The following is a 25,231-nucleotide window of genomic DNA, read 5'->3' on the forward strand; positions in this document are numbered from 1 at the left end:
ACTGACTTGTTAAGGCCTTGATTTCCGAGCACTAATGGGAGTATTTAAGTCATTTTCTATTGTCTCTCATTCAGGCTGCCATTACCCCAGCGGGTTTTACAGCTATTTAAGGATGTGGCTTAATGCCAAATGAATGCCAAGATCATAACATTGAGTGACTGGCTGATGCCATCGAAGGCTCTGGCTGAAAAGGGCAGAGCTGCCTATTGCATCAATTTCATGTCAAATCAGTCATGAAATACTGATACACTGACAGTAACACAGCAAAACCTAGCTTTAAGCCTTCTAAACCTACACAGTGTAAAAAAAGCCTTGTTTGTCTTATACATTATTTTATCGTGCATATCTTGACAAAGGTATACCACTTCACTAAACAGGACATTTCTTTGATAACCTGGTAAAATGTATAACAGTGACACAACTGGTGTTGAAGCTCTCTATATCTCTGTCTTTGTTCCCACTGTTTCAGACACATGCTGCTGAGCCACAGTGAGCTAACATGAGCCGAGTCGAGCCTAGGACTGAACGCGCTCTCTCACTCACACCACTTTCACACGGGCTCACATTGCACTGCTGTTTTCTTTAATTAACCCAGTGAGAAAACAGCTGACGGGGTCAACACTTTGCTCCCAAAAGGCCACCAAGCATATGCACCTTTAGCTACACTTTAAATGGCCTGAATGATGCTGGTGGAGAGAAGAAACAGACAGAGAAGTGGGAAAAGACTGGGGGAGACAACAGAACAAGACCCTTATGTTAATGACATTTTCCAGCACATTTTTCACGTTGTGTAAAAAATCCTGTGGTTTCTGGTGAAGATTACAGGTCGAAGCAGGAAATGGCCCTCTTCCCTCCTCCCTTCTTCATCCTCCCTCCACAGGCCTTCTCAAACACCTTGCACCCCCAGGACCAGACACCTCCAGCCTCTGGCTCTCACATCTTAATGAACGCTGAGGGAGAAGAGACGCAGCAGCACATACACTTGGCACAAAGCGGCCCAAATTGACTAGGCTTAAAACCTCTGAGCTTTTCAAAGGCGAAGAGAGGAATTTCTCCCACTTTCCCAAATCCAGCACTCAAGTCTTGTCAGACTACATGCAGAGAGCAATGGGGCCGTAAGACTATTTGTGAGTGGTTTCAGGGGGCTGTAGTGTTTCACATGGGCTTTTAACATAAGGAAAGGTAAGTTATGTGGTTTCAAACATCTCTTACTCACTACTGCTGCAGTAGACCTGGAAGTCAAGTCATGTTAGGTATGCATAGGTTTAGTGTTTGAAGGATGTACTGTTTGGAAGTACACTGTTTAGTCCCATTCTTTCTGATGCATGTGTGACAATAGTCTTCTGCTGAATTAAACAATAAAATGTGTACTCACAAGCCACTTGCTTTCTCCATCTCTTTCAGCTGATCTCTGACCATCTTGTAGTTGGTCTGAATCAAACAGAGGCGTTCCCGGCGTTTATTGTGAGCCTTTCTCAGCTCTTCATTTTCTTTTATCTACATGAAGAAGCACACAACAAAAGTTCTCAAAAGTTGGGAATGTCAAATAAAACATAACTAAACTAAAAAAGGACTAGGAAGGATCCATGTGCAAATTCATACAGCAGAGGGTAAGAAAAGTTAAAAAGTTATATTTAAAACATACATACATACATATATTAAAATATCATATTTAAACTAGTGTATTGCCTAAATATCTCTGTCTCACAGAAACCAGAAAATTCAGAATACTTTGTCTTTTATCACAGACACATGTGCTTTAACTCTTAGTGGGCAGCAAAAACATCATTAAGGTGGCCATTTACATGCCACGTCAGGTGGTGTTACCACAGAACACAAAGCAGGTGCACAAAAATACACTCTTCAACCCGCAAAGAAAATCAGCTGATAACCAGCATGTGTTGTGATGTAAAGGTTGTAGCGGTGGATTTGTTGCTGACACTTTTGTTGACAGCTATTAAAACACAGCAAGATTAGGCGCTTGCTTGAAAGAACGAGTAAGGGAAGACAACATATAGATTTTTCTTGTCAGGGGCACCCCTCCTCCTGATCACATTGACCTTAACAGTGAGGGAGATGGGAGAAAATACTTTCAACAGACAGGACAAACAAAGGTGCAAAGAGACTAAGGATAGAGAGAAAGTCAGCACATGAAAGTAGAGGGAAAAGAAAGACGGAAAACAGAGAAATTAGAAGGAGACAAAAGGGAGGGAGTGCGAAGCAAAAGGAAAAGCGAAAGGAAGAGTGCAGGACAGGTTTCTGCTTGAGTGGCCAGGGCTAGGGAGAGTTGTTGAACGCTTTCTGAAGGGAAGGAGCTTGTTTACTGCTGATATGACATGGCTACCCTGCAGAGAGGGAAATGCGAGCCCTCAGCCCTGTTATTATTAACAAGGACAAAGAGAACGCAGAAAGCACACAAACATGCACTTGACACACAATGGGTGTGCGCACACACACATTGCACATCCACACTGCCGATTGTGACAAGTATGGATTTTCCCTAGTGCGGATTACTCACAGAGGACATCTGCAAGACATCTGTGGCCCCTTCCAGCAGCCCCCAACCTCTCAAAAACAAGGCTCTAATAAAGGGGCTAGACAAGAGCCATATTAACTGGTGGAACTAGGAGCTGAGGGAGGACAGAGAAGAGTTGTGGCTGACTGATGCAGGGGTAGGGGGGTGAGATTGAGCAAGTGGCAGGGCATTAGCCACATCATGGCTTCCCAGGCTCCTTATAGAGCTTCCCTTGGGCAGCACAGCTCTGGTCATCAGGCCACAGACCCTTGCTCACCGATCAATACACCCCCCCCCCCCACCTCAGCCAGCATACACATCTGTGGAAGTTCTCAAGCTGAAAAATAATTACACAGCAACAGCTACTTTTTACTTGAAAAAAAAGTGCTGAAGAAAAAAGGAGGCCATTATTAAGAGAATTGTTTGTTTGTCTGCAGTTAGCTGCTAAGGTCAACATGTCAATGGTATAGCTGCCGTACCCAATTTGAAAGGCATTCTATTGGAAAGAACTGGATAGGATCAACTGTAGAACAATGGACTGCACAGAGCAAAGTACTGAACTATAAGAGGCTGAAGGTAAGGTTTTAGGTGCAGCCAATAGAGGGCATGTTTTTTTTACTCATGAAACCAAGCAAAGGACAAAACTGGGAAACCATGCGCTGAACTTATGCCCTCATTAATGTGGTCGCATTGTTCTGTGCATACCATTGGTAAATGCTCCTCAACTGGCAGACAAGTAAATGGCACCATTAACTAAGACAGTCATGCGTGTTGTCTGAATCTATGTTGAGCATTACTGTCTAGGTGTCTGCCAGTGATGTAATTCAGACAATTCCGATCTGACAAGGAAATAGTGCTTAATCTTTTCCTGGGATTGTGTTCAAAGGGAGATGACCTTTGAATAATCACTCATTCACTGGTCAGCCACAAAGATGGAAAGAATAAAGAAAGGCATTAAAGAGGACAGCTTTAGGTGAAAGTCCAAATAAAAAAGGGGAAATGCATACACAGCTGGCATTAAATAAAAGACTGTGTGTCTATTTTTAAGACCCTTAAAAAAACAGAGGTTAGAGGTAATAATTAACTGTATTTTTGCTTGAGGTCAATCTAAAAGAGCGAAAAGAAGACATGGGAATGAAGAATACTGCGAAAAGTACATCATAGAGCACATGAAGGTTAAAAGACCAATAAAGCTGATTCGTTTAAGGAAAAAAACACCCTGCTGCATCCACTTTCACCAGAGCAGCTCCTCTCCTGCTGCTTCACTGCCTACGCACTCTGTGGACACGTGTGTGTGTGTGTGCATGTGTGCGAAAGACACTGTAAGAGAAGGTCATGGAGGAGGCAGTGGCAGAAGTAGTGCAATTGAACCCTTTGGAAACAGTGTTGTGGACCTTTCTACAACCCAGCAGCTGATAGCAGCAATCATATGTAAGATAGTGGCCACAGTACCAGGCTGCTCCATTAAGCCTGTCTGGAACCCTACACTATCAGATAGACACCAATGGATTATTAAGCAAACAATACTTTAAGTACTTCAATGCCACTGATAGTCAGTGGAAAGTGGTATGTAGGGGGGGATGAATAGAAAAGGTGAAGAGAATAATATGGACTGCAAAAACAATAGAGGCTTACATTTAGCTTGAGATCTGGCATAAAATAAACTTTACATGGTATACCAGCATACATGCTGGTATACCATGTAAAAAATAAAAGAGTATAAATATCTATTTGCAACTGGGTACCTTTAGTTGCAGCAACTCCTCAAGGTCTTGTATCCTCCGTTCTGCTCCTTTTCTCCTCTCACTTTCCAACCCCACACTGCTGGCTGGGGACAGAGACCTGGACCGTTGCACAGGTGCACCCTGGGACACGTGAAGAGAAGCACTGGGGTGAGAACTTGCTTGAACACACTTTGCTTACACCGACAGGCACAGACGCATGCAGCAATTAACATCTGTAGAAACACTGAGTGAATGCCAATAATGGAATTATCTATGTTCATTTCATTCCCTTTTCACCTTGGGTAAAACATGAACACCGTCTTTGGTACACACATATGTACACACAAACAAACATGCTGCCAGAGGAATAAAGCAAGTCGAAGCAGAAGTCCACGGAAGCTGAAGAGAGGAGGTTTACTTTGGTGTGTGTGTGTGTATATGTTTGTTTGGAAGCAGGAGTTGCAAGCTGAGAGCAGCAAAGGTTTCTCCCTGCGACTGGCTAATGAGTATGTTCATTTCCATTTACATTGTTTCTTTGACAATAATGATGTCCCATTAGGGGAGACTAAAGGGGCTATAGATTCCAGAATGTGCTGGGCTTCATTACAAGAGGTGGGCAGGGAGGCCGCTCTAATTGCTCTACTAGGGGCCTCCAGGTTACACTTGATAGGACAACTGGAAGAGCTGCCGATTAGGAGGGGGTGCCGTTTGCAAGCCAGCCTCTTCTGAAGAAATAAATAAAGAAATGGAGAAGTACTGGTGCCGCTCTGTAGAAAAGCAGTGGGAACAATATGCTTGTGGAATATAAATATGAAAGGATACGAAGCCCCCTGTGGTGACAGGCAGGGCTGACCAGATGGCAGGCTAAAATATGCAATGCGACTAAATGCACACCAGTCCTTGTGCAGCAGATAAGTAGTACAAGAGGAGGTGATAGAGTGAGGAAGTTAATAATAGCTCAGTGGTGTTTTTGTTGACAAGAGTTTGTTGTTTGTAAAGTTATAACTAAAGACACCTGTTGTTGTTGTTGTTACTTCAAGTTCCTGTTAATCATTGTGCCAGTGTTGTAATCAAGACCATACACATTAAAAACTATTACTACTAAACTCAAAAGATAAATCTGATAGTATCAAAATTCACCTTTGTCACTAAAATAATGATGACATTAAACCCCATTTTGGCCTTGAGTGTGACAATAATATATGCATATAAGTGCACTGAGGATTGTGCCCTGGGGCTATAGTTGACTCCAGTGACCTGGTGCGCCAGGTTCTGCTAACATGCCTGCATGGGTGCCAACCATGTGTTCTAACTCAGACTTAATGACTCTATGTAACTAATTAGCAGATTGATCTGCATATTCCTGATGAGTGGCGGGCCAACTGGCTTAGTCTGTATGTACAAGAGGGAAACACTGAGGCCAAGAGGGGAATCCAAACCAACTAAAAGCCCTAAACTTGAAAGTAAAGATGACCAATTATAAAGTATGACTTATTGAGAAGGAACTCAAACTCAGGTAAAAATGTGAAAAAATGTTTTACATTGAGCTAAGTAAAAGTCCATATTGCCCTCTGCAGTGAGAACCATAGGAGATAAATTGCTATGTGTTTTGTCTAATGGAGAGCACAGGACAATGACATGACAACATTGACTAATGTCTGAGATTTTGTGCAGATGCTCTTCCTGGTCCAGTTGGACGCCTGTCTGCTGCAGAACCAGAAGATATATGAATGCCTTTGTTTGTGTGGGAAGCTCTATGTTATGACATTAATGGTAATGTCCGACTGGCATGGGAGATAAAAAGCTGAGAGCATGAGGCAAAGAAATTTGTCCCCGCTGTCTACTTCAGCTTAGCAGCTGGTCGGTGGTCATGCCCTGACCTGTCCATAACACCCTGTAATGGCTCTGTAAACATGAGAGTGCAATGCAGAAGGAGGAGGAAGACATACAGTAAAAAGGAAATGAGGATAAAGGCCTCAGATTATAATGCAAGTAAAACACTTATTTACTGAGGGGTCAATGGAGCAAAGAAGAAACATTTCATCCATTGCCTCCCTTCTTTATTCACCTCTCCTACACTCGCCAGCTCTACCTCTCAGAGAGAGGGGTCACTGTCATCATCAATGGGTTTCTTTATGATTGCAGCAGCAGCCCTTAATGTTAAAGTTGTTGTAGTTCCTTGCTGAATACAAATAATGTCTTGAATACACAAGACATAATGTGTACATAGACACAAAAACAGATAAAGCACAAAAATAGCAAATGTAAAAGCCTGTACCAGGAGAACTTGAATTTGTAGGTAAAAAAAATGGTGTGGAGCTGTTCCTATAAGGGTTCTGGCTCAGAACTGCAAAGGCTGGATGAAGGTGACACTGTGCAGACTTCATCAATCTGATTTTCCAGAACAAAGCTGGGACCTAAAGAAGTTGTTTTCCAAAATGGCCAACATCACTAACACTTTGTGGTTTGGTAGTAGTAGTGTAGCAAATTGTAAGCCGTATACTACTGTAAGCTACTCCTTGTCTTAGTCAATAATTACATTTCACTTTGGGCACTAAGAGCAGCAAATTGTGTCCGGTGCGGCCGGAGGGGGCTGCACAGAAGGCTTGTTTCATCAGCTTTTGACCTTGCAGTTTGGTATAACTGTTGTAATGGGGGCAATGAAGCATTACAAGTTTATGGCTTCTTTGGACCATCATCATATTTGTGTATTAAGCAGCAAAAGAATAAAACTCATTTGTGAAAATTAAATGCAGAACTGTATCTATTCAATTAAACTATAGCTTTGTCATGCCTACTTCCATTTTCACTTGAAATCTTTTTTTCCCCATATACTTTAAGTTGGCTGTGCAGCCATAATATGATCATGTGCCAGCATTAAAATTATATTTGTAAATGTATGCAGGAAACCTGTATGTGTGGTCAGGGGCAGGAATAACTACAGTATTTAATCAATAAATGCTTGGGACTGTCTTTTTCATAGATCAAGTTGAGTTATTGAGTTACAGAGCTATTAATAAGTACAGCTGATTTACACTTCTGTAAATCCAATTATGATTCATGTTTTTTTATTCAATGTAATAAAGTATAAAAAATGTATAGTGTCAAAACTGCATTACAGTCCTATTCTGATTAAAAGTATCAGCAACAGGATCAGAAATGGCACATTTCTTAATAATAAATTGTAAGCGCATAACAACAGATTCATTACATGTGTGAGTGGTGTGTCCTCGGGCAAACAGCAGAATTTCTAGAAAATGAAAGGACATCAAATGATGTCAATACTATTTATTTATTTTGTACAATATAATTACATTACATGTATAAACTGCCAGAACAGAAGTGCTTTGATTGTAGATATAATGAGGACAGCAGTATAAATCAAACAATGTGTCTTCAGGCCAGCTTTAGAGTGAGTGAGGCCATCTAGAAACATGTCCTGCCAAACTTACGAGTGGAATACTGAGAAGATCAAAAGCTTCTTTCTTGTTCATAATGTACTGCTGAAGCGGTAAATTAGCCAGTGCCTGAGCCCAAGGCATGCGTGAAACCAGCAGCACACGCCGGCCTGGTCACAGTAGGAGGGGCATCTGTGTGAGTGTATGTGTGTGGGGAAGTTCAGGACAAAGGTTGTCAGAGACTGGGTCTGATAAATCACATGATTCTCAACAGACCGTTTCCTTTATATCCCTTCTCTATGGCTTTGATCTAATCTGAGCATAATGGTAATTGATAAGTGTGGGCATGTTAGCTGCTTTGGCCACGTGCTGTCTTTGACATAATTGCCAGTAGTGTGTGCTGACCTACCTGCTGTCTTCTGACAGAACCGGTTGATCTGTGATGGAAATTTTTGTCCTCTGGTCTGGGATCTGAACTCCGAGTAAAGGCCTGATCAGAGTGAGGGCTAGAACTCTGAGCTGCAGCATCAGTCTGCTCAGACACCACTGCCTGAAAAAGAAGAGACAGTGGATGTTCTTATGAGACACAAAATATCTTACAATAGGTACAACCAAACAGACCTGTCATATGACAAAACTGTCAGAGGCATGTTTTAATTTGGAGTGTTTGTGTGAAACGTAAATGTAACTCAAACCTTTCAAAGAGTATATAGTATCTTGTATTGTGAGCTATGACAGTTTTCCATATTTAGGTAAGTAAACACAGGTTATCAACAACCCATAAACTCCTAAACTACTGTTTTCTAGACCTAAATAAGTGAAGCAGAGAATGTAACTTGTATTTAAGTCCATAACTAGTGTATACTAATTAATATTAGTATCAATTAATAATTGCCAACAGACATTTTATAATTAATTAATTATAAAATGCAAGTATTATCCACAACTCACACTGTGGTTACAATCTACAACAGGTGATGTCAGAAAGATTTGTAGCAGCAATATGCAAACTTTTCCTCTGTTATTATTAACAGCTCATATGGTTCATCACAAGAAAATATGATAAAGACAAGTTAAGACATGATAGCTTTAAATACCTTGATGCATTCATTTTTACAGACAGTTATGTCAAAACATTGGATCTATATAGTTTTAATACACATACTTGATGCCCTGTATTGTGACATTAACATTCATACACCCTCATACGGTTTGACTCACCTGCATTTATTCTCACCTTTCTTTTCTTAAACCCTTAATAAAAAAAAAGGTGTGACTCACTAAAAGAAAAACAGTCTCACCTGCTGCTGTCAACAACACTTCCACTCTACATATCAAATCCTTTTGACAAACAAAGACCTTCACACTATGTTGTACTGGGAGACCACATCTTACAAAAAAAAAACCACACAGGATGTCATCACCTTTTTTTCCCGACAAGTCCTGATTGCATTATCAGAAACCTGGCATCTGGGCGTGACCTTGTTAACTGCCAGGGTAATCAACTTTAACCAAAGGGGAGGAGAGGGGATGATAAATTATTAGTGAGGAAGATTTTGTTCATGTTTTATTAAATTGGCCTGTCAAAGGGGGTTGGTCAAATTATCTGGGGCCTCGTTTATTGGAGGCCGGCCATATTGGCGCATCTGTTACAATTATTTATAATTTCCAGGCAGGCAGGAGGATGGAGTGCATTTTTCGGCATCAGCCACATAAAGCAATTTAGAAATTAACTGATGTGGGAGTGTCTACTTTTTTCCTCTTACGATCTCTCTTGTTGCTATTCCTTCATTAAGCAGGATACAGAAAGGCAAGGAAAGTATACATAAGCAAAGATCCAAAAAGAAAGAAAAAAGAAGGGGAAAAATACATTACAAGCAACACAGTGAAAGAAATTAAGGCCTGAGATGGAAAAGGAAGTAGAGAGAATGCAGGTGTTGGGAAAAAGAGCAAGAGATTGGGAGGAGGCTGAGGGAGGGAGGGGAAAAAAAGAGAAAGCTGGTCTTGGTAATTACTGAACACGATTAGGTTCTTGGGGGAACTTGTCTGGCACTCACGGCCCTCGCTGGTGAGGATGCGGCAGGCAGGACCATATGGAGCGAGGCTTGCAATTGTGCTCCCTGAAGCTCGTGACCCGTCTGCTGCCGAGCCCTTGAGCTGAATTTGAAATGAGACTTGCCAGGCCTAATGTTCTACACATGCACCATTTATGCCACAAAACAAATCTGATCACTGTTAATTATAGAGTAGCTATAATCAGGTGGGGCCGCCATCACACACAACCACACACCCGACTGCATGCATTCTCAATCACATTCACATACATCTGTGGAGCGACAGCATATGTGAAAGTGATTGGACAGGCCTGAGAAGTGAGGGCTATTAGGTGCTCCCCACCAGGCCAGGAGCACTTTGTATTCAAGATGGTGATTTTTCAAAGGATGTGTGTGCATGGGGTTTATGTATAAAATGGGTAGTGCAGTGGAAAGGGACATTATAGAAGGACAGCACAGTGAGTAAGATGCAGGTGCGTGTATGTTTTCGCTGTGTGTGTGCACAACCCTGAGTCCTCCCACACAGTCTGTTTGACCCGTGTGTATGTGCTCGAATGAGCGAGTGTACGTCTCTGCAGCGGCACATGGCTGTGCTTCATTAATGAGGCGAGCTGTGCTACACAGAGGTTCTCATCTAATGAGAGCAGTTGAGCTTGTAAAACACACCACTGGTGTCTATGTCATTAGTATGTCTATGGCCCTGGACATGGCCTAGCTCCAAACACACATTCATATCGAAAAACTCTTGTGGACAATACTATTTATAAGTAACACTCACTATGTATGATCTATAGAAAAAGAATAATAACTTAATACATATTTATCAGTCTATAATCATTACGCACTACTTGAATCTGGATATTTTTATTTCCAGAGGTCAAGTTGAAGAGGAAACGTAAACAGAGATAGCAGGTTGCCCTGAATGTTTAAACTACTTTAGAAAGGTCCAGGCACTTTAGTTAAAGAAAAGGCAAAAAAGACACATTAGCAGGAGAACGCATTGAAGCCTTTCAATTTCATCTTTCTCCTTTCTATTGTAATTTCCACTAACTGTATACTGATCTACAGAACTCCAAAAAGTCATTCAAAAACCTGGAGTCAGAACAGTGCATAAAGGCATAAAAATATTAAGAAAAGCTGCGTAGCTCTCTTCTATTTCTTCAAATTTCTGATGAAACATTATTTTGCATGTGTCTTTGTAGTACTGGGGTTTTATCATTTTCACTAGACGTTTGCTGTTAATGATGGTGATGATCAAAGACACGACTCCCCAAAGCCAAAGGTGACATGGCAAAATGGTGGGTGTATTTATGTGTTCATGTGTGTAATGAGCGCTTTAATTATACATCAAAAACGTTTAAAAGGGCCAATAAAAATAACAAGCAAGGAGCTAAGGAGGACACAACATGTGTGGTGTTATTGAAAAAGTGGGGGGGGGGGGGGCTGCGTGAGTTTGTGTCACAATTGCAGTTGTCATGTTTTGTTGGTCTATTGCTATTGCTAGATTAAAGTCCCAATTGAACACTATTTTCACGCTATCACATGCTGGCATTAAGAGTGGCTCTGCTTTGATATGTGTGTAAGAGGATGAGGCAATACAACCAAACCAGGTAAATGGAATTTTGTCTCTTTTACTGCTGTGACATCTCACAATTCTATTGTAAAATAATTTTGTTGCAAATTAAAAAGTTTAAATTAACATGTAAATTCACAAGTGCTGCTTTCCACCACATTTACAGTAGATAAAACTTTTCTGGAGTGAATGTTGATGAGACAATAACCCAGGCTTTGAATGACTGCCCATGCAATTAACACCTTACCACTCATTTAGTGTGGTGATGATTCCAGAAAGCCTGAGGTTTGCAAAGGATTCTAATGTTGGTCTTTAATCACCACTCAGCTCTTATAGTGGCCAAGCACTACACCACCGTAAATACAATGATGCAGTTAGGGAGAGAGTTGAAAATTATTAGATTTTGCTCTAGCTATTTTTTGTCCACTAATGAGTGATCTCACTGCTTTTCGATTGTAATAGTGTCAGCCCAAGTCTCCTTAACCTGGCAGTTTGTTTAGACTCAATGTGCGTGCAGGGGTCATCCTGATGCCTGATGATCAACCAGGTCCTGCAGCTAGAAGATCAGGGCATTCGGCCCTTTTCTAGCCCGACATTATAGAGACATTTCACAATTTTCAGAATGCAAATGCAGACACATACAAATACTGATATGCTGTACTACATTACTGAAATTATTTTTCTAGGAAGGTTTGAACTTTGAGAGTGTTTAAACAAGAGAGAAAATTGTGAGAATGTTGATGCCTGTCTGAGAAAGGTGTATAAAGTGTGTATAGCTGACTAAGCTGGCGGATTTCGCCTATTGCGGGTTATTTTTTAAACGTAACTCCTGTGATTAACTGTATTTGTAAAACACAATTTATTGATTATAGTGTAAATACAATGATACAAAATAAACAAAAAATGTTTGTGTTTCTTATGTTGACCGATATTCAGCTTCTTTCACACATTTGTACCACATTTGCACTTTTGCTTTTGGTCATCTATCATGAAACAAAGCCATAACACTGCAACTGAGCCCTTTCAGAGCGTTTGCAGACAATAATCAGAGGTGCGATGTAGTATCAGTGCTTAGTGTTATGTGTCAACAGCTGTCGATTCTTTGTCATAATAAGCTTTAGTAATGGCTTAAAGGTGCAATATGCCATGCTGTTCTGTCACCAGAAGCAACAGTGAGACGAAATAACAGTTCCACCTTGAACAGCTGTGTGGAAGTGACAACAGAGGTTGACTTTGTCTACTAGAAACAGCTTGATTGCCATCAACTGATAGCTAGGTAGAAGGAGTTTGGTTACTGCAAACATTGTTCATATTTAAGCCTTTGTAAAGTCTTGTTAAATGTCCTGCAAAGAGTTAACTTGTTATAAGACAGGAGAGAAAAGACAATCTAGGTGCACAGCATGGAAGTATAACACAATGGGTGTTATTTCTCTCACTCCTATACCCCCACCCCGACCAAAACCACGGCGGGAGGGGTGTTCAAAGCCGTCGCTCTTGTCCATATTCAAATGAGCACTGCGTCTCTCCCCTGTGCTCCTGTTGCGATCAGCACTTTGATCACCTCCACTGGTAACTTCCACCAAAACATTTAAAATTAAAATCAAATCTGCCTTAACAACCTGAGCATTTGAATTTAACAGGTGTTCGGGAGGAAGTTGTTACAGAATTTGCGATTATGTGCTCGAATACACACACCTTTAGTCAAAAACGCACCCACACAGACGTACACATATACGCACAACCTGTCAGTGAAATTACAGAGTGGGAAACAGAAAGCCCTCCTGACTGAGTGCTATACCTTGGGATACCAGATCTGTTCACTTTGATGTCAGTAGGTAAGAAAGTTAAAGAAACAAATCAGCCAGACAGGAGCTACATGTGTTCAGTAAACAAAAGGTATTATTTATTCTTAGTTTTGGTTATATACATGATATGTTTGTAACTATTTTCTCAGCAATGGAAATGCATGATCCGATTTACAGTCTGACCTGGGTGGCAAGCAGATAAGGAGTGGAGTGCATCTCACACATTCACATTCGCATGCATACACACAGCACTAACTACATCTCCTCTAAATGTAGTATTAATTACTGGGGGAACACTGCAGTACTGTATTTAATTACTGGCTAAATGATCCATTTATACTTTACCGCTAGTTAAATTAACAGGGTTAAGTGAGATAGGGTGATTGTAACTCACTTAACATTTGAGTTGGTATCTGTTAACTTCCAAAGTCTGGGGGCAGCGCTTTTAGAAAAGAATCAACCAATCAAATTACAAGAATTAATTTCAGCGGAGGCACAGACAATACTTATGGCTGCAAAAATGTTTTCTTATGCTACATCTGCAAGGGAGATATATGAAATTGGATGCAGTTAAAGAGGTAATGCAAAACTGACTGAAGCGCAGACTTGCCATAGCAAGATGGTAGGGCTCAAAAAAGGGAGATGTAGATACCTTTTACTTTTCCTAACCAAGTGTTTGACACTGTGTGGTCCAACACTTATCACCATATCATTAGGATTTATTAAAGGGCTCTATTGCCTTGGGGACATGGTTCAAAGGTAACAAGCTAAAGCCAAACCCATGCTGACTGACAGACGTAGAACTGTAACTCTAACATCATCTTCAAGAACATTACTGCCTCCAATTAAATCACCTCTCTCAACCTCTTATCTGCTTTTGCTATCTGACTGTGAGTGTGTTAAAAGGATTTCCAGTTACTTGGGTGGGAGGAGAGACAGAAGATTGATAAAGTAAGTCAGTGAAAGCACATCTGCCTTAGACTGAGAGTGAGAGAAGATCAGATAGCTGACATAAAAGACACTGGTGCTAAGAGAGATGGATAGATCAAGTGTGAACTAGAGTAATATCAAAAAATTGATACTGAGTTAAAGACCACCACCACAGGCCATGTTGGGGCTTGTCATTTATTACTGTGCCTGCTGATCCACCTACACATTGCTGTCTCTGTACCTCACATTGTGTTATCCATACCCACACAAACACAACACAAACTAATGTGGAAAATAAGTCTTAGTCTCTCGTTTTTATGCACTTTTTAAACTTATTAAAGAGAAGGACTTTGTAGGGGTAGAGTAAAATAAATAAAATAAAATGAATAAAATGCTTACCTTAAAGTTGGTCTGCCTGTTTGGTGAGGGATGAAGGACTGTCTGCTGAACCTGCTGCTGTTGGGACTGTTGTTGCTGCTGAAGTTGTATTTGTTCCTGCTGTTGATGTAGCTGTGCCTGGAGTTCTAAGATGTTTTGGTCTCTCTGAGCCAGCTGGCTACTGAGCTCTTGGTGACTCTGGCGAAGCTTGGCCTCGCTAGACACAAGCGCCTGGTAACACTGACTCAACTCCTTGTATAGCTGTCAACAAACACAAACAAGATAAGAGGTTGGAATAACAGGCAAAAAGGGAGGTGAAGAGGAAAGGGAATAGGTCAAGTCAACTACAAATGGGATAATAAATGCAGGGAAATGAGAAAAAACACACGATACAGGAAGGGATTTAATTTAGGACAGTTTTCTTATTGACAGTATGAACAAATGCAGAGCTCACATTAATGGCAAAAAGGATAAAAAGAGCACAACAAGAAGATAATATGTTTTATGGTTGATTATTGCAATATTCATTCAGTAACACAATAGTTTAAGAAAAGCACTTTTCTGGCACTAAAATAATTGTAGGTTACTGCTCGTCTGGAAATAAATTATCACAGCAAGCGAGCCTCTAAGTATATTGACACAAAATTGGTAAAGCAGTGATGAGTTTGAGGTTTGGCATGTTTGTGTGCATGTTTGAGTACCTGCTGATAGGAGGTGGTGTCAGCAGAATGTGCTTCTTCTTGGTTCCTCAGGACTCTCTGTGTGTCCAAGTTGAGTTCTTCCAGTTGCTTGATTAGGTGGCTCTGCTCTGCTGCATGGTCTGTGCTTTGTCTGTACAGAGTCTGCACTTCTGCAAAGTCACGACTACACACACACACACACACACAGTGTATCTACAGTATTGTAGTCAAAAATATATCTCTCTCTTTTAAATGTTGTTGCAATGTCAAAAGACTTGAACCAGCATTAGTTTATAATTATTTATAAATTTAAAGTCTAGAAATATCTGTCAGTTAAATTATTTTGTTTTCATTTAGTATTATTGCCACAAAAAGACATGCTAATGATATTCCTACTAGAAATAATAATGGCATATTATATCGATTTGTCATTTTAACTCTTCTCAACATTGGCTTAATTTCTCAAAAAGGCAACATTCATGTGCATTCATTTGTGGAATGCCTCCCATGGAATTAGCTCAAAGAGATCCTCTAACTTTTAAGGACATCTTTAATCACCTAGCTAAAGCCTTAAGTATAGTCTATAGCCTTGTTGTGACTGACATGTCAGAGTGCCTCTGGCATTAAAACAGAAAAGTAGTTAAAAAAGGTTGAGATTACCACTAAGGCTCCTACAGTTCTCACAGTTTTTATCATATCGACTAAAGCTTAGCCAAAGCCTGCCCTGTTTCCCTTTTCTCCCTCTTTTAAAGCGCATCCGCTATGCAGGGCTTATCAAATGGCTTTAGGTGAGCCAGAGCGAAAGAGATCTGTGTCACCCCCAAGATTCACAATGAAAAGAGCAATGTACTCACTCTTCTTCTATGCAGCAAACCATGTAGAGTGTTGTATACATACATGACTACATAGAACTAATTTATATTTTCATTAACCAATGACTTTATCCATAAGCATCATCACATATCAGTGTGTAGTGTACAAGACAAAACAGCTCACCGAAGTCGTTCAAGGAGCTCCTCTTTTATTGCTTGTTCCTTGTCTTTAGAAGAAAGCTGGGCTGCTAAACTGATATTGTGGCTCTGCAAAGCTGACAACTCCTGCCATGTATTGTGCAATTTTTCCTCCAGGTCCTGATGTAGAAGAGTGACAATAGATACTTCATATTATTACCACATTAACAAGCTTATTTTAAGTTGCTTTTATATCTGTGAAACTGTCAAAAACAGTAAACACATCAAAATAAACCAACAAAACTTAGATGGCTCTTAGATGTTTCTTGTACACACTATGTATGCAAGGCTTGATTAAATGACAAATTTCTAAATATATCTTTTCAATGTCAAACAAATTGGCATGATCCACTGCTATATTCTCCATCTCCATCTTTCAGATCGATGTATGATACAGAGAAAAAAGAGGAACAGGTGAGTGTCTTAGGCTGTAATAGATGTGCATATACTAGTCACTGGGCTCCATCCCATCCAAGTGTAATTACTTGGCAGCTCTGACTTATTCAAGATTTTCTGTCCGACTCCATTTGACTAGTGGAGCAATAGGTTTCATAACAATTAGTCTATAAGGACAGAGAAGTATGTGATTCTGTTATGGCTCCTATGCCTATGACTCAAATATTGAAAGAAGCTGGTTTCTGTTAAGAAGGAACAGACAAACACTAAAAACCTCCTCAAGAACTTTGAGATTTAATGGGTTCACACAAAACTGTCACTGTCTAATCACTGTATTTCATATATTCATGGAGATGCTCCATAATGATGAATGTAGCAATATACAGCTTCTAAAAAATAATATGCTTGTGTTGTGAGAGAATTAATAACAACCACAAAGTCTCCAACCCACATATGCTAACAACTACACAGAGGTTCCTTTCAGTTGTGGTCAGCCCAATTCATTTTTTACCCCAACCCAGGAAGATTTGTCTCCCCCATGTTAAATCAGAATTTTTCTTTCCTTTGAATGCAGTCACTGCATATTTAATTCTATGTTTTGTTACAGAGATCTTTTGATATTCATAACCTGAGGAGAAAAGGGTGTGAGAGATCATAGAGTTCAAGGTGTGTGTGTGTTTGAATGGTCTTGTCCCTGTGTTCATACCTTTAATCTGGCCTGGGCAGCATCCCTCTGGTCTTGTTGGCTGTTGGCCTGCCTCTGTTTCTCCTCCAGGTCAGCTTGCAGGGCGGCACAGCGGGAAGTTAATCCCTCTTTCTCCTCCTCTAGAGCCTGCACCACCTGCTGCTCCTCCTTCTCCTTTCTCCTACACTCTGTCTTCATTTCCTGGATATGAGAAATGTATGTGGAAGAAAAGCGAGGGTCAATAGGGCCAAATAAACAATGGTGACGAAAGGAGAGAAATCAAAAAAAAGCAGCAATTCATACTGAGAAAATGAAATAAGCAAAGCTGGAGAGACACAGAAAGAGAAGCAACCCATGGGGTTGAGGCTCAAATGAATATGTAAACAGTGGACCAGTTTTTCTGCAGGAGCCCCCTGCATGGGCAGCTGATTGGCCAAGGTCGTCTGTGTTCTATGACTGGGCCCTCGTGGCCAGATGCTAGCGATTGTGGGCAAGGCTGTGGTGCAAGAACTGGGCTCATGTAGGTACAGGGGCCAGTCCGTCGGCTTTAATGACAGGCTCCTAATGAGAATGGTGCTTGCTACAGGACCCATTAGACTCAACCTAGGTCTCCTTTGATGCTGTCCCCCACAATTTCTCGCCATGAGACCCCAACCAAGACTATTTAAGCACCATTCCTTTATCAATTAATCATAGCTGTGTCCCATCTAGCCATAATTAGACAGAAGCCACACCATCACATGCACACTTTTCACTTTACCCCACTGAAACAGGCATTAAGTATTTATCAACTAGTTAACAACATGCTTTCTCTTGACGCCCTCTTTCTATCTCACACACACAGTCTTTCCAGCTGGTAAGAATTCTCTGCAAGAAAGGGTGATACAAAGTAAGGGTGAACACAAGAGAAGAAAACACAGAGACTGTGTTCAAGTGCTCTGAACAGTCCTCTTTCTCCACTAAATGATTTAAATGCCTAGGGGCGTTAGCCACAGAGGACTTGTCGTGTCCACACAGAAGAGACTTTTTGATTCTAAAGCCCAGCATGCCACAGAAAATTTGTTCCACCCACCTGAAGTTCCTGACTCTTATTGACCAGTTGTTCATGCAGAGCTGTCAACTCCTTCTTCATTAGAGTACTCTCCTCCACTACAGTCGTCCTTCTCTCTCCCAAATTGTTAATCTCCTGCTGCAGACCTGTCACCTTCTGTGGCAGATAAAGCAAAGCACAACACAGTAAGACAAAGTTAGAGGGGAAAAAAAGACACAGGCTACTTAGGAAAAGGAATAATGCAGCAACTACTTTTATACTAATTAAGTACTTTTATAATACAATTCATTGTACAACAAAACGTTTTACATTAATCATCAAGTCTATAGCACACATGCAGATGTTATTACTATGCATTGTTTGATTTCATGTGTTGTTTCACAGCATGTAGTCTTGGAGCCCTGCACTGACCCTGCATAAAGTTCACAGACATGACACACAAAATGTGCTACGAATTTGCAGCATGCTACAGTATTTTAATGATATCATGTTACTATAAAGCATTAGAAATAATCCTTTCAGTTTTGCTAGTTTTCAAGGCAATGTCGTTTTTTATTTTTCAGTTTACAAAGGAAGGCAGCAGAGTACTCGCATGTTTAGGTTTAAATGTTACATAATATTACAAGCCATTATCAAAACAATTGCCAATTAATTCTATATCAGCTACACTAAAGAATCATCTTTAAGTGTTTTCAATTTAAACAGTGCAAAGAGAAAACATGATAAAGCCCCTCAACGATAAATCAAATCATTTTCAGGATTTACCAAAAGATCACAAATAGTACAACAATTTAATGACTGCCCACTTATGATGTCCATATATGTTCACTTCATGACTCTTTGGCAGTCTTTATGGCTCGAGTAGGAGGAGGCTGGCTTTTTAACACTACATCAGCTGGGGTTTGGCATTGGCTGGTAATCCACAGCCTTCTGTGGGTACACCCTCCTCTCAAATAACACTGTGCTTTGGGATGCAATTAATTGCCATGTTGAGGGAAATCGCTCAGATATATCCAGATAGTGGATTTAGCGTTACTTGCTACTTCTAGCTTGCCGTGCAAAGAACAGAGGGGCTTTAATAGAGATTTATACTGGAGAGAAGAAAATAAATTCAAACGTTGATAATGAGATAGGCAAGAACAATTTGAACCCCAGTAGCGCTCAATTGATAGACGAAAAAAAAAAAAAACAGGGTTCCGGCAAGTTAAGAGGTCTAGGACAGAAAGATTAGTATTTCAAAATTCCCAGTGCAGCTCAAAAATGAAAGCTAATTATGTTACAAAAGTAAAGAGAGAAAGTAGAGGCAAAAAAGACTGGGAAGAAAAAAAACACCATCAAAGTAGAAGAGCCAATACATTAAGAAAAAAAGTGAGCTTCTGTGCGGACTCAGTGGACCATCACTTTTCCAAAAAAATGGAAAACCAATTAATCACAATGTATGCATGGCTCAAGACTGTAGATAAGATGATGACTGTCAGTGGGCCAGATGACGCTGCACACTAATGAGTTTTTCAAATAACCTGTTATTTGAAAATTATGTACAAAAAAATGGAGAAAAGGTTTTTTTTTATAAAAGCAAATATGGAATTTCTTAGATACATTGGTTAAACATACACACATTTATACATAATTAAGAGTAATAAAAAAACTCTTAGTGCAGCAAATGCAATAGTGAATTAAGAATTTGTGGCTAGTTATATAATTAGCTAACTGTCTGTTATTAATTTAGGCGATTTCTAAAAGCTATATTATAGTAAAATAATAACGTCTACCCAAGCCTTCTTTAAATTAAAGAGACTTCATGGAGAAATAAAGTTTTTTGAGTAAATACATACTATGTAAATTATGATGCAACAATGTTTCTATTCTTATCACCACCAGGTCTCTGCTATAGTTCTTGTGAGTACTTAGTGACACACTGCACGTTGGCTGCTTGCTCTGCTGTACCGCATTAAAATTAAGTTTACCATAATTACCTTGTAGTTCTTTAAGCTACTATTATGATTGCTGGGGAGGGTAATATCAAAAAGCACCAGCAAGCTGATGACTCCATTACAGTCAGCCTCATTAAGAATGAACATGACTCTGAATGAGGGATGCTAATGAAGTAGACTGACAGATGCGTCAGTGACAGAATGACTAAATTGACTAAATTACCTTAGTGATGTCATTATCATTAGCCATCACATCACTTAGAAATATTACTCGAGCAGTAATACATAGCAACATAACAGGTAGAGAGGAGAACAAAAACAATACAGTTACACACTGATGGACATTGCAGAATAATATTTGACACCTACTGCAAAAAATTACTTATTTTGAACCTTTAACAATGGTGTTTGTAGAAAAGGTAATTTTCAGTTGCACTGGTGGAGCTGAGTTTAGTCCAGGGAGTAAATGTGGCAAGTTTATAAACTGTGTATACTTTGTATAGTTTTAAGCATAAGCATGACACCCCACCTCTACCCCACACTTCCATTAACATGTCTGAGATCTAACACAGACATTGGACAAACAGAAATGTACAGTCTGTTTCATCATAGTATACTGTACCTGTTCCAACTCTTGTATCATGTAGTCTTTGGACTGTAGGATCTCCAAAACTTTTTTGTCCCTAATCTCAGTTTTGTGCTTCTCACTAGAGGAAAGAGAAAAAAACATGAATATGATGGATCCTGTCCTTTGTATAGTAGATTGACAACTATCACAATTTGCTGCACATTGAAATAAAAAAAACATGCCTTGTACCCACTAACATGTTGCAAATGTTATTTTTTAATTCTTTCATATTTATTAAAGCTAAACTTACTACTGAAGCTGAACAACAGTAGTGCTGCACCAAACCCTTAGCTGCTCATGCCCACTGGCACCTTCTTTTATCATAATGAACTTTTAGGGAGACAAAAACAAGGCTTCAATTTGGGACCTGTTTGTTTTTCAACTCCTTTAGACCATCAGGGACCGCCCATTCCCTTAACTCATCATGTTCCTTCTACACCTCCCATCTTTGGGGCCTTTCTATCGTCTTTTTGCCTCTTCTGATCATCTCTCTCCCCTGGTAGACACTGAAATAAGTATCTGGTGTCTCTTGAGGGGCAGGAACGCAGGCAGGCCTTGCTGCATCTCCCTGTATATTACTCTGTGTTCACTATGTCCTGAGCAACCAACCAATCACTCTACAAGATCCACACAGGAAGGGGAGGGAGGGATGAATGGTGGTTCCCAGTGGGCACCAGTGCTTGACTGGAGTCGACACAATTACCATGTCAATATCCTCCTGCGCATCAGGTGATACAATACATATACACTCTCTGGGTGCATGTTCCCCTACAGGTCTCAGTGGACCAAAATACTTTGATGGGTTTCCTAAGGGGATATCAAAAACTCAAGAGGGTGTGGAGAAGAAATTGGAGGCACAGGTACTGAGGAACTCTCTGCATGCTTCTACACTGTTTTACCTCTATTAAGGTCTACTGACAAGTAACTGACAGGCCTCAGAAAGTAGGCGATTATGAATATGATATGCCTCTAATGCATCCACCAAAGAAAAAAAAGGTCTCCTTCAAAAAAGTGAAAACTTAAGTAGAGGAAAAAACTTATTTTAAAGGCAGCTGGATCGAGTTTAAAAGAAAGAGTTCAAACTTCAGTGATAAATCAAAGCCAATTTTAAGTTGCAATTTCTCTAAATTATCCAAATGTATACCGGCAGGAAAAAGCCTGAACCTGTGTCTCTTCTGAAAGTTCCCATGCCACTGTTTTTTATGTAGCTTAGCCATCCTGCAAAAGAGGTTATATTCAATATCACAATTTATCCGATAAAGACAAGTATTTGGCAGGACTGTTTCAACTGTCCGGCAAGTGAGCAGCAGAGGAAGCAGTGTTTTCATTAAAACGGTTTCCAATGTTTGAACTGCTAGACCGGGGATAACAGGGCTTAAATCAGCATCTGCACCAGATTCCGTCATAACCCCAGTAGAACGGGCAAGGTGCTTTAAACACCCCTTGAACGACTTTCACACATTTTTCTCTTCTCCTGTGAGATAAAGGAATGTTCAGCTGTTGAGCCTGGAAGGTAGCAATGTTAAAGATGAATCTACTCACCGTTCAACCACCAAACTGACAACCTGGGTCAAGTCTGGATTTGCCACTTGCAGGCGTTTCCATAGGGACCAAACAAAGTCCTTGTCTGCCTGTAAGAACAAAAGGATTCAGCATGTCAAGAAGTGTGATTCTTAACTAAGATAAATTATTTTTGATGAGTTTGATAATACATTTGATTTTGATCAATCCCTAAAAAGGAGAAGCAGCAACACTTCACAGCTCCTCACTAAAAAACAAAAAAATAAATGCATGACGAGTGACATTAGCATACGACAGTAAGGGTAGTCAATCAATTATTTAAACATCATGTACAAAATAGTTTCTTATCTGGTCTGCCTTTACTAATCATGAGCTTATCTAAGCAGTAATCTCCATTGCTGAGATGTGACCTTCGACTCAAGGGGAGGCAACATTGACACTTGTCATTATGAACTATTTATGACTGGGGAGAGCTGGGATCCAAATCAAAACACAGCAGTCAAGCTTGCATTTTCTTTATTAATCAATTGCTCTCCGGATGTGTTTTCCACTACAACTCTAAAGTAACTAGCCCCAAAGAAACTCAAAACTGATGACAGAGAGAGTCATCTTCAAGTGGAAAAACCCAGCCAGCCCCTGACACATTTCCAATTCAAATTGTCTCGCTAGTTTCTCAAACATTTTTAAGCTACATTACATTTAATGAGGGACATCTAAAAACTACATTTTCTGACATTAAAAGACAGAATTATACCAAATCGACTTAATATAAAATTATCTGATAAATTATGTTCACATCATCATAAGATAAAAGTCATCCCTCCCACTGGAATCTACTGGTCTCCAATTAGTACATGAATTTTAACCCCCTTTTCAAAAGTGTCTAATCAATTATTTACTAAAATGGCAGAAGCAGACCTTGATAAGGCCATGAGCTGAACATATAAAGTGGAAGAACTGTAGATCTGTGTCTATATGCATCTGTGTGTTGGTGTGTGTGTATACAGAGAAAGAAGGATGAAGGGCGACAGAGATCTCACCAATTCAACCCAGCAACAGTTAACGAAATTAAGCAGCATGGCTTGCTAGAAATACGTGGTCTGGCCTTTGGCTGCCATTAGCCAGTCCACAGAAAATGTTCAGTGAGGACCCTCATCAAGAGCTCTCCTCTGCCGTATTTGTACTTAAAGATGCACTGAATGTGTGTTTGATGATCAATGAATTATTCATTCTGAATCCAGACACTGAAACACCATGGGCTAAACATACTAGAGAGAGCCACTGGAATTCAGCACATATTAGTAAAATTAGCATGGTCTGGTAGGAACATTTGCTGCTTGACAGAAAAGACTCTTTGTAGTTAATGGCTGTCCTGAAGTACATCATGCCAAAGACTTAAGACATCAGTAGTATTCAAATGCCACTATTTAAATTGTACACAGTACAACTTAAGGTCCTGATTAGACACACAGAATCACTGATGTTATACTCTAGAGCAGACCACCAAGGACGGTTTCCATCAGTTTAATCTATGGCAGTAGGGACTATCAGTCTGAAGTGAATATGGTAAACTTGTCATACTATAAACAGTGCAATTCAACTCGAATAAACATTTTAATATATAAATATTATACAAATTTAAGGTGATCTTATTTGACTGGCAATAACTTGCAGGACAAATGCCAACTCAGTGATTTTACTATGTTAATTAAAACAGCTCAATACAGCTTGCAAAATTGTAAAAAGTGTTAAAAAAGTAAGACATAAAAGTAGTGCTGTGCATGACATGGATTTAAAGGTAGGGTAGGAGATTTTGAAAACTCAGTGAGAGTCAGCCAGATTTTGAAAGTAAACACACACCCCTTTCTCTCAGAGCTCACCCCGAAGCCACACCTCCCAACCAGTCTGTGACTTCGGCCATCATGCACGTACCTCTCTGGTGCGCGCAGAGCAGGAAGAGAGTGACAACCAGCTAATACTCCGCGCAGGTGCGCCTCATAGGATTGGTTGATGTTTTAAGCATTTTATAGCTTCCACAGATGATTAATATTCTTTGTTTTAAAACGAAACTGCCGAACTAATCGGTTGCTATTGGATTGTAAAGAGAAGTTACCCCTATTTAACAAAATGTGCATCAGAATGAAATCTCCTACCCTACCTTTAAATGTGTTTACAATATACTATATAAACAAACCCTTTTAACCTTTAATTTCCAAATAAAATGTAAAAGGGTTCAAAATATGTGGACTTTGTTGCAACAAATTTATACTGAATATATTTAAATTATCAGCAAATACATTCATTGTTTTCTTATCCATCCATCTTCAAACTGCTTATCCGGGGCAGGGTTGTAGTGTTTTCTTATTTCATTTCATATTTGTAACACAATGTAAATCATTGAGGCCAAATTATGGAATTAACATTTCAAAAGTTCACCCACTAGGTAAACTTTAGAAAGTTTACTTCAAAAGTCAAACCAATATTTATACACCAGGCACACATGTGGTTACAGTCAAACAGCACCACAACAAATGTTCCTGCCTAATGTGTTAGGTGGTATCTATAGTCTAATAAAAACTCAATGTAACACCTCATCTGCTGAACCCCACAGCTGTCTACCTGTCTGTTTAGCAAGGTAGTGTGGATATGCAAAGAGAGAAGTGCTGAGACCAATTCACTCATGTTATTAGACACCACCTGGTGGTGAGTATGCAAGGACTCCTTCAATCACTGACTCTGAAAATGAAGATGAAAGCTTCTCTGATCTGCCTGTGAGCATGTTGTGTCTGGGTTTATATATACCTCGAGGAAAATTTGAGTGGGGCTGCACACTATTGTACCAGCAAAGACTACTGTCTTTTCTGGTTAGTATGACATAGGTCACCCATGTAACATGTAACTTATAACTATTTGTGTAATTAATTAAAAACCCATATGTAAATAAATACA

The 25,231-nt window shown here is 39.9% G+C and overlaps 1 protein-coding gene across 2 annotated transcripts in view; it reads right to left on the bottom strand.

Annotated features, from left to right (window-relative positions):
* Positions 1-25,231, bottom strand: part of cntln (centlein, centrosomal protein) — a 67,523-nt gene that overhangs the window by 41,460 nt on the left and 832 nt on the right. For both annotated transcript variants that reach the window (XM_028404090.1, XM_028404097.1), the window contains exons 3-12: positions 22,304-22,392; positions 20,756-20,840; positions 18,221-18,355; positions 17,170-17,349; positions 16,054-16,187; positions 15,079-15,241; positions 14,399-14,638; positions 8,047-8,187; positions 4,261-4,380; positions 1,376-1,497 (exon numbers count right to left, since the gene is read on the bottom strand). In XM_028404090.1, the coding sequence (XP_028259891.1) occupies positions 1,376-1,497; positions 4,261-4,380; positions 8,047-8,187; positions 14,399-14,638; positions 15,079-15,241; positions 16,054-16,187; positions 17,170-17,349; positions 18,221-18,355; positions 20,756-20,840; positions 22,304-22,392 (1,409 nt within the window). The remainder of the gene's footprint in view (positions 1-1,375; positions 1,498-4,260; positions 4,381-8,046; positions 8,188-14,398; positions 14,639-15,078; positions 15,242-16,053; positions 16,188-17,169; positions 17,350-18,220; positions 18,356-20,755; positions 20,841-22,303; positions 22,393-25,231) is intronic.

Source organism: Parambassis ranga, chromosome 1, assembly GCF_900634625.1.
Source record: "Parambassis ranga chromosome 1, fParRan2.1, whole genome shotgun sequence".
NCBI classification, from domain to species: Eukaryota; Metazoa; Chordata; class Actinopteri; family Ambassidae; genus Parambassis; species Parambassis ranga.